The sequence below is a fragment of the Chiloscyllium plagiosum genome, unplaced genomic scaffold (genome assembly GCF_037043375.1).
Source record: "Chiloscyllium plagiosum isolate Xiang-an unplaced genomic scaffold, Cpla_swu_hap1 HiC_scaffold_31, whole genome shotgun sequence".
Taxonomy (NCBI): domain Eukaryota; kingdom Metazoa; phylum Chordata; class Chondrichthyes; order Orectolobiformes; family Hemiscylliidae; genus Chiloscyllium; species Chiloscyllium plagiosum.
In genome coordinates this window covers 12,791,622-12,804,524 of record NW_028270169.1, presented here as the reverse complement: position 1 = coordinate 12,804,524, position 12,903 = coordinate 12,791,622, and the positions used below count along the sequence as shown (strand labels likewise).

General features: G+C 45.2%; 1 protein-coding gene across 1 annotated transcript in view; it reads right to left on the bottom strand.

The window, feature by feature from the left end:
- The window catches only part of nxn (nucleoredoxin), a 234,848-nt gene extending 224,946 nt beyond the window's left edge, over window positions 1-9,902 (bottom strand). The window contains exon 1 of the mRNA XM_043718204.2: window positions 9,410-9,902. Within this exon, the coding sequence (XP_043574139.1) occupies window positions 9,410-9,715 (306 nt within the window). The 5' untranslated portion in view covers window positions 9,716-9,902. The remainder of the gene's footprint in view (window positions 1-9,409) is intronic.
- Between the last annotated feature and the right edge of the window lie 3,001 nt (window positions 9,903-12,903).

Below are 12,903 nucleotides of genomic sequence, written 5' to 3'. Positions count from 1 at the left end.
AGATAGACAGAGACACGCACAGACAGACAGAGATAGAGACACGCATAGACAGAGGCAGACACAGAGACACACACTCCTTTACCAAATAACCGCTGCACGTGTGAATCAGAAAGTTAGAGTTGATTTATGTACCTAAACAAGTCACACAAATTCTGGACAATGTTTAACTTGAAAGGTTGCATCAAAATGGCTGGAGCAAATGACTGCAGCTGCTGGGATCTGTACTGAAAACAACAAACTCTGGAGGTCACAGCGGGTCAGACAGCATCCATGGTTAGAGAGAGCGAACTAACTTTAGGTCCAGATGAGAGTCATTTGGACTCAAAACATTAGCTTGCTCTCTCTCCATGGATGCTGTCTGACCGGCTGTGACCTCGAGCATTTGTTGTTTACATCTGTATGGCTGGCTCTGCAGAGTTTGTTAGAATTAAAAGCCTAACATTGTGCTCCATGTGACAATGAGGGGCAATTAAGTGAATAGCTGGACTTAACCAGTCGTGAAAAGGAATCTAGATAAGACAACATTAAGAGCCATAAATACTACCCTTTTCAAAAGAAAGAGGAAGGGATGAGCAAATTGTTCTCCGAATTGGTATGCTGGTCAATTGCTAACGTTTGGAATGTGAATGAGATGAACCTTCCCTCACCCAGCCCCTTCTGTTACAGTAAAGTCGGGGAGACAGACAGGCACTGTGGGTAAAGAGTTCTCTATTAAAATGAGCCTCTACTAAAATATCATATCACAATGTGTGTGACTTAATCAACAACAATTTATTGATGTCGCATCTTTACTACAGCAAAAACACGCCAAGGCACTTCACATGAACTCAAGGTTAAAGGAAATACATTGGGCCATTAGGATAGGTGATCAAAAGCTCGTTCAAAGAGTTCATTTTGTGAATGAGAGTGAAAGTGTGTGATCAGTTGGGCTTAGGCAGATGAAGAAACAGATCAATGTTGGAAAGCCCCCTCCAAGCCTCAAACCAGCATTGGAACTGTATTACTGTTCCTTGGGTCAAATTCGGGAACTTCCTTCCAATCAGTATTATAGTTGCCTCTGTGACTGCAGCGGTTCAAGAAGGCAGCTCACCACCATCTTTTCAAGGGGTAACTAGGGACGGGTAATAAAAGCTGTGTGGTTCGCAAGCTCCATTCAACCCCACCTCCCGGCTGACAGCCATTTCAACTGTCCCTTCCACTCCCCCAAAAACATGCCCATCCTGGACCTTCACCACGGTCAATATAAGACCACATGCAAGCTGGAGGGAAAACACCTCATCTTCCACCTTGGGAGCTTACAATCCTCAACATAGGATTCACCAGCTTCCAATTTCTCCCTCCCCTCACCACACCTCATCCTGGGTTCAGCCCTCCCTCTCTGCCCCACCCCTGTGACCTGACCTAACCTGTCCATCTTCCTTCCCATCTATCCACTCCACTCTTCCCAATGACCAATCACAATCACCTCCTACCTCCGCCCACCAATCGCCATTCTACCTAACTTTTCCCTCAGCCCCAACCCCTCCCTCTATTTATTTCTCAGCTCCCATTCCCCCTTCCCAGTCCTAATGAAGGGTCCTGCGGACTTTCCTGTTCCTCAGATGCTACTTGACCTGCTGTGCTTTTTCCACCCCTACATTTTATCAACTTTGACTTTCCAGCATCTGAAGTCCTCACTATCTCCAATAAATGCTGTACTCCCAGCATACTCAGGTTTGTGCCCCATGGCACATCTCTATGACTGAGGCTGTGGTCTCATACAGGTAAAACTTCAGTATTGAAGACTAGGCACCTGGGGATGAAGCCATCAAAAGGTAGAAGCCACAGCTGTATTGACAAAATTGAAAAGCTGGATTTGTTTTTGAGGTGAACTTGAAAGAAAGTGAAATGGCCAAGAGGCAGGAATTAAATTTGCAGACTTGGAATAAGGAGGAAATGGTGAGACCACACGTGGATTTGAAAACAGGGAACAACATTTTTTTTTGAGAATGTAAGCCTCTGCTGGACAACAGCCAAATTTGGTGAATGAGCAGAGGGTGATGGGATGTGGTGGGGGTTAGGTCTCTGGTTGATCGTTGAGGTGAGTAACACGGAAGACGCCGGTAAGGTTAGTCCATAATGAGTGTGAGGATGTAAGGATGGAGCAGTCGGTGTGACCACTCTCTAGGAGAAAGCATTGAGTCCATTGGAAAATGTTAGGAGAGGGACAGAGGACAGTTGTGAAAATGTTCAAGGTTCCTTCCCAACTTAGGCTGGGAGTGGGAGGAAGGCTGAGGGACAGAGATAGGCCAGGAGACTAGTGATAGGAACCCAGGGGAGTGCAGAAGGTAAATATCGGAGAAGAGAGAGAAAACTTGGGTTGGTCTGTCTGGATGGAGGTACCTCGGGAAAGGAAGAAGGGTTTAGAGGGAAGAAATGGAAGGCCTGGTTACAGGTCCTAAAAGGCACACCACACAGTCAGTGACTCTAAGACAGGAAACCACTACGCATAACCATTTTGGAGAAGGAATTGACCTCCAAGAGGGTGGTTTTCTCACTCATTTTCTGGAAATATTGAGTGGAGCTTACACCATGTTCTATATACACCAGGCAGGTATTTTACCCAAATGGTCAATCTTTATTATCAAAGAGTGAATAGAGAAAGGCTGTTCAACTCTAGGAGGTGGTGCAGGATTTTGGGGGGGTGGGGGGGGTCTCACCAATCTCCTCATGGTCCCCCAGTGCAAAAGCACTGAACTCAATTCAGCCTCCCTACTGTCAACGTGACTGGGTGGGGATGGACTGAGCAGAACCCAGACAGCTCCCTGGGCTATACAGCTCACTAGGCAAAAGTGAGGACTGCAGATGCTGGAGATTAGAGTCGAGAGATTGTGGTGCCGGAAAAGCACAGCAGGTCAGGCAGCATCAGAGGAGCAGGAGAATTGACGTTTCGGGCAAAAGCCCTTCATCAGGAATGCCCCTCAAACCTGATGAAGGGTGTTTGCCTGAAACGTCGATTCTCCTGCTCCTCGGATGCTGCCTGACCTGCTGTGCTTTTCCAGCATCACACTTTCGACTCTACAGCTCACTATCACACTGGGCAAGGAGAAGCTCTGAAACAGTACTTGCTGCTCAGCTTTCTAAAAGATCCTGGCACTTGGAACAAAGTGACTCTTTTATACATTCCATGAACAAGCTGACGTAAGATTCAAAGTAAGATAACCAGGCTTGTTAAAACCACATCGCTCATAAAATGTGTTCCTCGCTGGTGGATTCCCATTGACCAGACGTTTGTATTTATGACACAGTTTTGTGGTTCTAATATGAACCAGTGTTTAAGTCACTTGCAGTCTGTACCTCATGGCCCTGAAAGACTGGTTTCCATCAGCGAAGCTGACAGAAAAGAGGATGGTCATTGTCACCTCGTAATGGGGAGGCGATGTCTGAGTGGTATTATCACTAGACTACTCATCCAGAATTTCAACTAACATTCTGGGGAAATCTGGGTTTGAATCCTATCACGGCAGATGGTGGAATTTTCAGTATAAAATCTGGAATTAAGGGTCTAATAGTGACCACAAATCCATTGCCAATTGGTGGGGAGAAAAGCCCATGTGGTTCACTCGTGCCCTTTAGGGAAGGCAACCACCATCCTTACCCTGGTCTGGCCTACACATGACTCCAGACCCACAGCAATGTGGTTGACTCTCAACTGCCCCCTGGGCAATTAGGGATGGGTAATAAATGCTGGCCTAGCCAGAGATGACCACATCCCTTGAGTGAATATTAAAAAAAACTCATAATTAAAGTGTAGCTTTAATGTCGGACAAACATCCTGAGCTGCTTCAGAAGGACATGGGAAATAATGGACACAAAGACAAAGGAGAAATGATGGCAGATGGAAGTTGTCAGCGAGATGGTCTTTGAAAAGGAGGTGGTAGGAATCCTAGAGAGTAGCTGAAGGTTTAAGAGACAACGGTGTTGCAATGTGGGGATGGGATAGGCTGGGGGATGAGTTAAGTGGGATGTTTAGCCAATGTACAGGTTATTGGGAATAAACAGCAAAGCTGCAAGCACAAATCAGCACCAGACAGTCGATGGACTCAAACACCCATCCAATATCGAATGGTCCAGAACAAGGAGCAGTACAGTGGCTCAGTGGTTAGCACTGTTGCTTCACAGCACCAGGGACCTGGGTTCGATTCCAGCCTTGGATGACTGTCTGTGTGGCCTTTGCACGTTCTCTGTGTGGGTGCCACAGTTATCTCCTGCAGTCCACAGATGTGTACATTAGGTGGATTAGCCATGCATGATTACCTATAGTGTGCAGGTTAGGTGTACAAAGTTAAAACTCACACAACACCAGGTTACAGTCCAACAGGTTTAATACTATAACCTGGTGGCGTGTGATTTTTAACTTTGTACACCCCAGTCCAACACCGGCATCTCCAAATCAGGTTAGGTGTGTTAGCCATGGGAGATAGGTCTGGGTGGGATGTTCTTCAAAGGGTCAGTGTGGCCTGTTTCCACTCTGTAGAGATTCCATATTTTTTTAAAAAGTGGGCATGATTTTAAAGTGAAAAGCAGGAGGTTATAGAGGCGATTTCAGGAAATATCTTTTCACCCTAGGGGTGCCTCTCAATCTTTATAAATGCTTGGACAAGCACCTGAAATGTCATAACATTCAAGGCTATGGGCCAAGTACGGGAAAGTGAGGTCTAGGTAGTCTGTATTTTTTGGCGGTGCAGACTTGATTGGCCAAAGAGCCTTTTCCGTACCTTTTGATTCAAGTGTCTTCCAGACAGAGAACAGAATATGATCCCTCAGAACTTGCATTCCTTTTAAAACCAGAAATACAACTCAGAGAACAGGCAGATTAAAGAGGTGCATCATGCCATGACATGACATCTACTCACAGCTTCTCTACAAGATTTAACTATCTGGTTCTGGAGTATCAGATTCAACAAATTATTTTAAGTCCGGGTCATTCATTGAGGACTTTGGAATTGCTGTGTAAACATTCAAGTTTAGTCACTGGATCTGGTCTGATGAACAGGTGTATGGAAATGAAATGTTATTTTTAACCATCATTTACTGGGAATCAGGTGCACCAGTCTTCACGTGGATGTCAAATGGTGTTTGATATTGCTCCTGTGGAGTGCTTCGGGATGTTTAACAATGTTAAGAAGGTGACATTCAAATTTAACTTGTTATAGTAAACACCCACACGTGCAGAAAAATATTCCAAGGTGCTTTACCGGAAAGTAGTGAGTCAGAAGAGATATTATGGGACTTGTCCAAACAAACTAGCAGAAGCTGCTCATCATAGAATCCCTACAGTGCAGAAACAGGCCACTGAATTTCCCACTAATCCTCCAAAGATCATCCCACCCAGAACCAACTCCTTATCCTATAACCCTGCATTTCCCACGGCTAATCCACCTAATCTGCACATCTTTGGACTGTAGGAGGCAACCCACACAGACTTGGGGAGAACATGCAAACTCCACACAGTCACCCGAGGTTGGAATCAAACCCGGGTCCCTGGCCCTGTGAGAGGCAGCGGTGCTAACCACTGAGCAAACGTTGTCCTGACGCAGGTACAACACAGATCACAATGGGAACAAGCCAGAGCTTAGAGGATTGGACATTTTCTTCCCTTGATGCAGGTCTGAAGGAGATTGTATGGACCCAGCTCCAATCCCCTACTTGCTGCTTATCAGTGAGTCGAATATAAACAGGTTGTCAGAAACTCAGCAGACCTGGCAACATCTATGGGCAGAGAAGAACAGTCTGAAGAAGGGGCACTGGACTTGAAGCGTTAACCCTGTTTCTTTCTCCACAGATGCTGCCAGACCACCTGAATTTCTCCAGCATTCTGTGTTTGTTTCAGATTACCAGTACCCGCAGTATTTTGCCTTGACAACAGGCAATCAGTTTGGTTCAGTGCTAACAGGCTAGAATCATAGAGATTTACAGCATGGAAACAGACCCTTTGGTCCAACCCGTCCATGCTGACCAGATATCCCAACCCAATCTAGTCACACCTGCCAGCACCCGGCCCACATCTCTCCACACTCTTCCTATTCATATACCCATCCAAATACTTCTTAAATGTTGCAATTGTACCAGCCTCCACCACTTCCTCTGGCAGCTCATTCCATACCCATACCACCCTCTGTGTGAAAAAGTTGCCCCTTAGGTCCCTTTTATATCTTTCCCCTCTCACCCTAAACCTATGCCCTCTAGTTCTGGACTCCCCGACCCCAGGGAAAAGACTTTGCCTATTTACCCTATCCATGTCCCTCATAATATTGTAAACCTCTATAAGGTCACCCCTCAGTCTAACCTCAGGGGAATGTCCTCGGCCCAACTACTTTTAGTTGTTTCATCAATGACCTTCCCTCCATCATAAGGTCAGAAGTGGGGATGTTCGCCAATGATTGCACAATGTTCAGCACCATTTGTGACTCCTCAGATTCTGAAGCAGTCCACATTCAAATGCAATAAGATCTGGCCAGTATCCAGGCTTGGACTGAGAAGTGGCAAATAACATTCATGCCACACACATGCCGGGCAATGAATATCTTCAATAAGAGACACAATCTAATCACCATCCCTTGGCATTCAATTGTACAGTGACTGAATCTCCCACTATCAACATCCTGGGCACTACCATTGACCAGAAAACAGCTAGAGGCACCATATAAACACAGCGGCTACAAGAACAGGTCAGAGGCTGGGAATACTGCAGCGAAACCCCCCCCCCACCCCGACTCCCTAAAGCCTGTCCACCATTGACAAGCCCTAAAGTCAGGAGTGTGATGGAATACTCTCCACTTCCCAGGATGGGTGCAGCTCTAACAACACTGCAGAAGCTTGACACCATCCAGGGCAAAGCAGCCCACTTGATTGGCACCACATCCTCAATCATCCACGTCTTCTACCACCAACTCCCAATAGCAGCAGTGTATATCGGCTTCAAGATGCACTGCAGAAATTCACCAACAATCCTTAGACAGCATCTTCCAGACCCAAGGACAAGGGCAGCAGATTCATGGGAACACCTCCCCTCTGCAAGTTCCAAACCGTCCTGATTTGGAAACATATCATCATTCCTTCATTGTCGCTGGGTCAAAATCCTGGAATTCCCTCCCTATGGGCATAGTGGGTCAACCTACAATATGTGGACTGCAGCGGTTCAAGAAGGCAGCTCACCCCCACCTTCTCAAGGGGCAACTAGGGACAGACAATAAATGCTGGCTGAGCCAGCAATACCCATGACCTGATTCCACTGCTCTCCTGAGAAAGAGAATTCCACAATCGTATGATTCCTCACACAGTCCACTTCATCCCACTTGGCTACTCCCAGTCTTGCCTGATCTCAAAACCTGGTCATTTCCCTCAGTAACTCTTGACCTTATACAAGACAGGTGAAGGGATATTGCAATGGCTGTTTAGTGAACCCCACAGATCACCTTGGGGAATGGAGGGGGAGGCAAACACTGAACCTTTAATACTCTGATACACCAGTGCCACCACACACGATGGAATCACTCGAGGCTGACGTGGGGAACAGCACGTGTATATTCACAAATGCAACGTTCGCTCACTGAAGACATGCAGGACACAGAATATGAGACAAACATACGCAATGTCAACCCTCCTCTCAGGTAGGAGGGCTGAGCCTCAGGCTGAGCCTCCATGCAAAAGATGCACTTTTTAAAAAACTAAAGCAGAAACACATTTGACATGGCATTGGTCATCAGAAGCGAAGGATCAACTTTACAAGACTCTCGACTTGATTCCAGGACTGGGATTCTTAAGGACACGCCAACACAAGGACCAGTCACACTCTCACCAAAACTTTGCAAACATCAAGAGGAAAGGAGTGTGAAGAAGAACATACTCCTGAATTAGCAAACAAGGTCAAACTTCAGAGGAAATTCAAGATGCCCATTTTAACCACAAGTTACACAGCATGCAAATAAAGAAGTGATTTACTGTTCCAGCTCATGCACAAACAGACCTATAAACATTAATGTCTCGCTATTGGAGCAACAGGATTTGGCAATGAAAATAATGCTGCAATGCAATCTGGTGCTGAGGTCCGTTCCTTCAAATATCACATCATAAAATGTTAGAATTCAAACTAAATACCAACATGAGCCCAGTGCAATCAGGACAATCATTGAGAATACTCTCCATCCCCCAGAGCAAGCGCTCTGGCATGTCACAGCACTCCCATTCTTCCATATCAAAAGATTTCCATGCAATCCTCTTAGCTGAGCCCTCACAACTAATCTACAGCCCCAAACTTTTCTGCAGCTTTCACTCGAGTCCACATTTACAGTGGAAATGGAAAAAGACAGAGAGGGAGATAATAATTATTCTTTAGGTGAACAAATATCCCAATGAGCTTAATGGAAGCTTCATCTGGTCACAATGAAAGGGGGAACATATCCTTCCAAGAAACACCAGCAGTTTTCATTATACAGAATCATACAGAAGACAAGGAGGCCATTCAGCCTACTGTCTCCTCTACTGGCCCCATGAAACCTCTCACCAAAAATAGTTACACAATCCAGTAACAGATCTCAGCAGCAGTGATCTAATAAAAACCTGTATTTTTTTTCATGCAGATTGCAAATGGAACGTTGGAAACAGAAATGTTGGTGACAATCCAAATTGAGGACCCATGGTTGACTATAGCTTCAGAGTGAGGTGTGCAATATTACAGGAGCCTGATTCTCCGTGTGTGCCATGTTACAGGATCCTGTCTCTGTGTACAATATTACAGGATCCTGTCTCTCTCAGTGTGCAATGTTACAGGATCCTGTCTCTGTGTACAATATTACAGGATCCTGTCTCTCTCTGTGTGCAATGTTACAGGAGCCTGTCTCTCTGTGTGTACAATGTTACAGGAGCCTGTCTCTCTGCGTGTACAATGTTACAGGAGCCTGTCTCTCTCAGTGTGCAATGTTACAGGATCCTGTCTCTCTCAGTGTGCAATGTTACAGGAGCCTGTCTCTCTGTGTGTACAATGTTACAGGAGCCTGTCTCTCTGCGTGTACAATGTTACAGGAACCTGTCTCTCTGTGTGCAATGTTACAGGAGCCTGTCTCTCTGTGTGTACAATGTTACAGGAACCTGTCTCTCTGTGTGCAATGTTACAGGAGCCTGTCTCTCTGTGTGCAATGTTACAGGAGCCTGTCTCTCTGTGTGCAATGTTACAGGATCCTGTCTCTCTGTGTACATTATTACAGGATCCTGTCTCTCTCAGTGCAATGTTACAGGAGCCTGTCTCTCAGTGTACATTATTACAGGATCCTGTCTCTCTCAGTGCAATGTTACAGGATCCTGTGTCTCTGTGTGTGCAATGTTACAGGAGTCTGTTCTCTGTGCAATATTCTGTCCATAGCTCTGTTACCTTCCTCTCCATGTCCTGGAAAGGCAGCACTAGCCAAGGCATCTGGCCGACGAACTCCTTCCAGGGTTTGTACTCTTCCTCGGAGCTGATGAACACCACCTCCAGCTTGTCGCCGTTCTCCCCCTGCTTGAAGCGGCTGTAGAAGTCGGCGAGAGCCGCCGTGAACTCCTTACACGAGGCGCTCCAGCTGCAGCCGAAGTAGAGCGCGACCAGGCGGCCGTCAGTGCCCAGCGGCGAGCACTCCACCTCGGCCTGATCTCGGTCCATCAGCCGCTCCCCCAGCAGCTCGCAGAGCAGCTCAGACATCTTCCCAACAGCAGCAACTCACCCAACAGCAACAACAACAAAAATAATAATAATAAATCCAAACAAAACCAAAAACAGGGAGTGGAGAGAGAGAGAGAAAATCTAAAAATGAAAGGGGCAGAGAGAACAAAATCTTCTTCAGTGCAAATAATTCACAAGATTAATTCCTCGATTTTTTTTTGCTTCGATTCTGTAATCTCCTCCTCTCACTCTCTCCACAGTCTCCACCTATAGGACATGGCAAAGCGAAACTCCAGCACTGCTATTGGTTCCAGCAGTACATTTCTCCTTCAACATCACTTTTGTTCCCCATTATATTAGAATAAAACTTTTTCTTCCTTTTTTTAAATCCAAAAAACACACTTTAGGTTTCTTTACAATTGATGCACAGGGTGTGGGTGTCACTGGCCAGACTAGAATTTATTACCCATTCCAAATTCTTCAGAGAGTAATTAAGAGTCAACCACATCCTTGTGGATTAGTGGTGCTGGAAAAGCACAGCGGTTCAGGCAGCATCCGAGGACCACTGAACTGCTGTGCTTTTCCAGCACCGCTAATCCAGAATCTGGTTTCCAGCATCTGCAGTCATTGTTTTGACCTAGATCACATCCTTGTGGGTCTGGAGTCACATATAGGACAAACCGGGTAAGGATGGCTGTTTCCTTAAAGTAGGGACAATTAGCAATGGATTTCTGGTCATTGTTGGACTCTTAAATTCCAGATGTTGGGAAGATGTTTCTGTTGGTAGGAGAGACTAGGATTCGAGAGCACAGCCTTAGAGTAAAGGGAGGGCCTTTTGAAATGGAGATAAGGAGAACTTTCTTCAGCCAGAGAGTGGTGAATTCACTGCCACAGAAGGCTGTGTAGGCTAGGTCATTGAGTATATTTAACACAGAGATAGATAGGTTCTTGAGTATCAAGGGTTAAGGGAGAAAGTGGGAGAATGGGATTGAGAAACCTATCAACCATGATTGAATGGCGGAGCAGATTCGATGGGCTGAATGGCCTAATTTGTACTCCTTTGTCTTATGCTCTTATATTTTATTGGCATCAAATCCACCGCCTGCCTTAATAAAAAGCTAAAGAACTGCAGATGCTGCAAATCAGAAACGAAAACAGAAATTGCAGGACAGGTTCAGCAGGTCTGTGGAGAGAGACCAAGAGTTAACATTTCAGATCGAGTCACCCTTCCTCTGCCGTGGCAGGATTTGAACCTGGGTCCCCTGTATTAATAGCCCGGTGCTAATATTCACAAGGTTATTGCTTTCTCTTATTACCTGGAAGGGAAGAACATTTGCAACGGCTTCAGAAATTGTGGTATGGCAGGACAAACAGCCTCCTTCTGCACTGATTGGTAAAGTCACTATCATCTTCAGAGAATGGTAAGTACAAGCTAAGGATCACCATAGCTCAGGCAAGGGGTAAGGTTGAGAAGGCAGGACCTTCAGGGGAATCTCAGTGGTACAGGAATTGAACCCACACTTTTGGTATCACCTGATTTCTTCAAACTAGCTGTTCAACCAACTGAGCTAACAGAACCAGGTGTCAGAGCCTAAGGATTCTGGGTGGACTATTTAGGGCAAAGATGAGGAGACATTTCTTCACCCAAAGAGTGATGAGCCTCTGGAATTCATTACTACAGGAAGTAGTTGATGCCAAAATATTGAATTTATTCAGGAGGCGACTAGATATCGCACTTGGGGTGAATGGGGTCAAAGGTTATGGGGAGAAAGCAGGATTTGGCTGTTGAGCTGGATGGTCAGCCATGATCGTGATGAAAGATGGAGCAGCCTTGAAGGGCTGAGTGGCCTCCTCCTGCTCCTATCTTCGATGTATCTATGTTTCTATATAGCTGTCCCTAATTTACAAATGTATGACTTACAAATGCGATCCTGTACAGGGGTGTAACATATGAGCATTTCCTGTCCTTGTGAATGGCTCCCTTATGTTTTCCTGTACTGTATCCTAACTTGCACGAAAATCAACTTGCCAACAGACTCCCGAACAGAACCTGATCACGACCTGGGAACTGCCTGTATATGAAAATAAGTAAAGAACTGCAGGTGCTTGAAATCTGAAATGAGAACAGAAATTTGCTGGAGAAACTCAGAAGTTCTGACAGCATATATTCACAGAGTGATGCAGCATAGAAACAGACCCTTCAATCCAACTCATCCATGCCAATCAGATATCCTAAATTCATCTAGTCCCATTTGCCAGCATCTGACCCATATGCCTCTAAATCCTTCCTATTCATATACCCATCCAGATGCCTTTTAAATGTTGTAATTGTACCAGTCTTCACCACTTCCTTTGGCAGCTCATTCCATACATGCACCACTTTCTGCATGAAAAAGTTGCCCCTTAGGAAATTTTATATCTTTCCCCTCTCACCTTAATCCTATGCCCTCCTGCATCTATGGAGAAAGGAACAGAATTAATGTTTCCAGTCCAATATGATTCATCTCCCACACTCTATCATTCTACGATAAATGTCAGCCTTGTAATTCACTAGACAATTGAGCAGAGTGTATAAAGGTCAAAAAGAGAATAGAAGAAGAATAGGGTAGAAATATTAAGAGAGAAAAGCTTTACAGTAGGATACAAGGGAACTCTTCATCCTGATTAAGCAGTGAAGCTATATTTGAGACTGAAAACAGAAGCACGAGAAAAGAAATAGCAAATACTTTTTTCCTGCAGAGAGGCTAAGGAATTTGTGAGATGCTTTTATAACATTACTCTGCTGCAGAGATACTTCCCGTTATGAAAAGGCCCAACTTGCACCAAAAGATGCACTGAATGTAAAACTTCGAGTAAACGCGTTTTGTGCACAATTACTTTGTGTCTGATTTTTAGAGATTTCTCCCCCATCCATTGATCCCTGTGTTCCAGCAGACCTCACCTCAAGGCAGAGCTCTCATCCCTGCCCTATGGTAATTAGTTACACACTCCAAATTCATACAATTGCATTGCTTCAAAGAACAGGCCTAAAATTAAATTAAATTTTGGCATAGAGGTCATGTGAAACTCATAAGATGTTGCAGTAGATGTAGGCCGTTCAGCCCGTTGAGTCTGATCCACCACTCAATGAGATCTCATTATCCTCAACTCCATTTTTCTGCCTTATCCACAGAACCCTAGAATCCCTTATTGATTAAAAATCTGTCTGTCTCAGCTTTGATTATAGT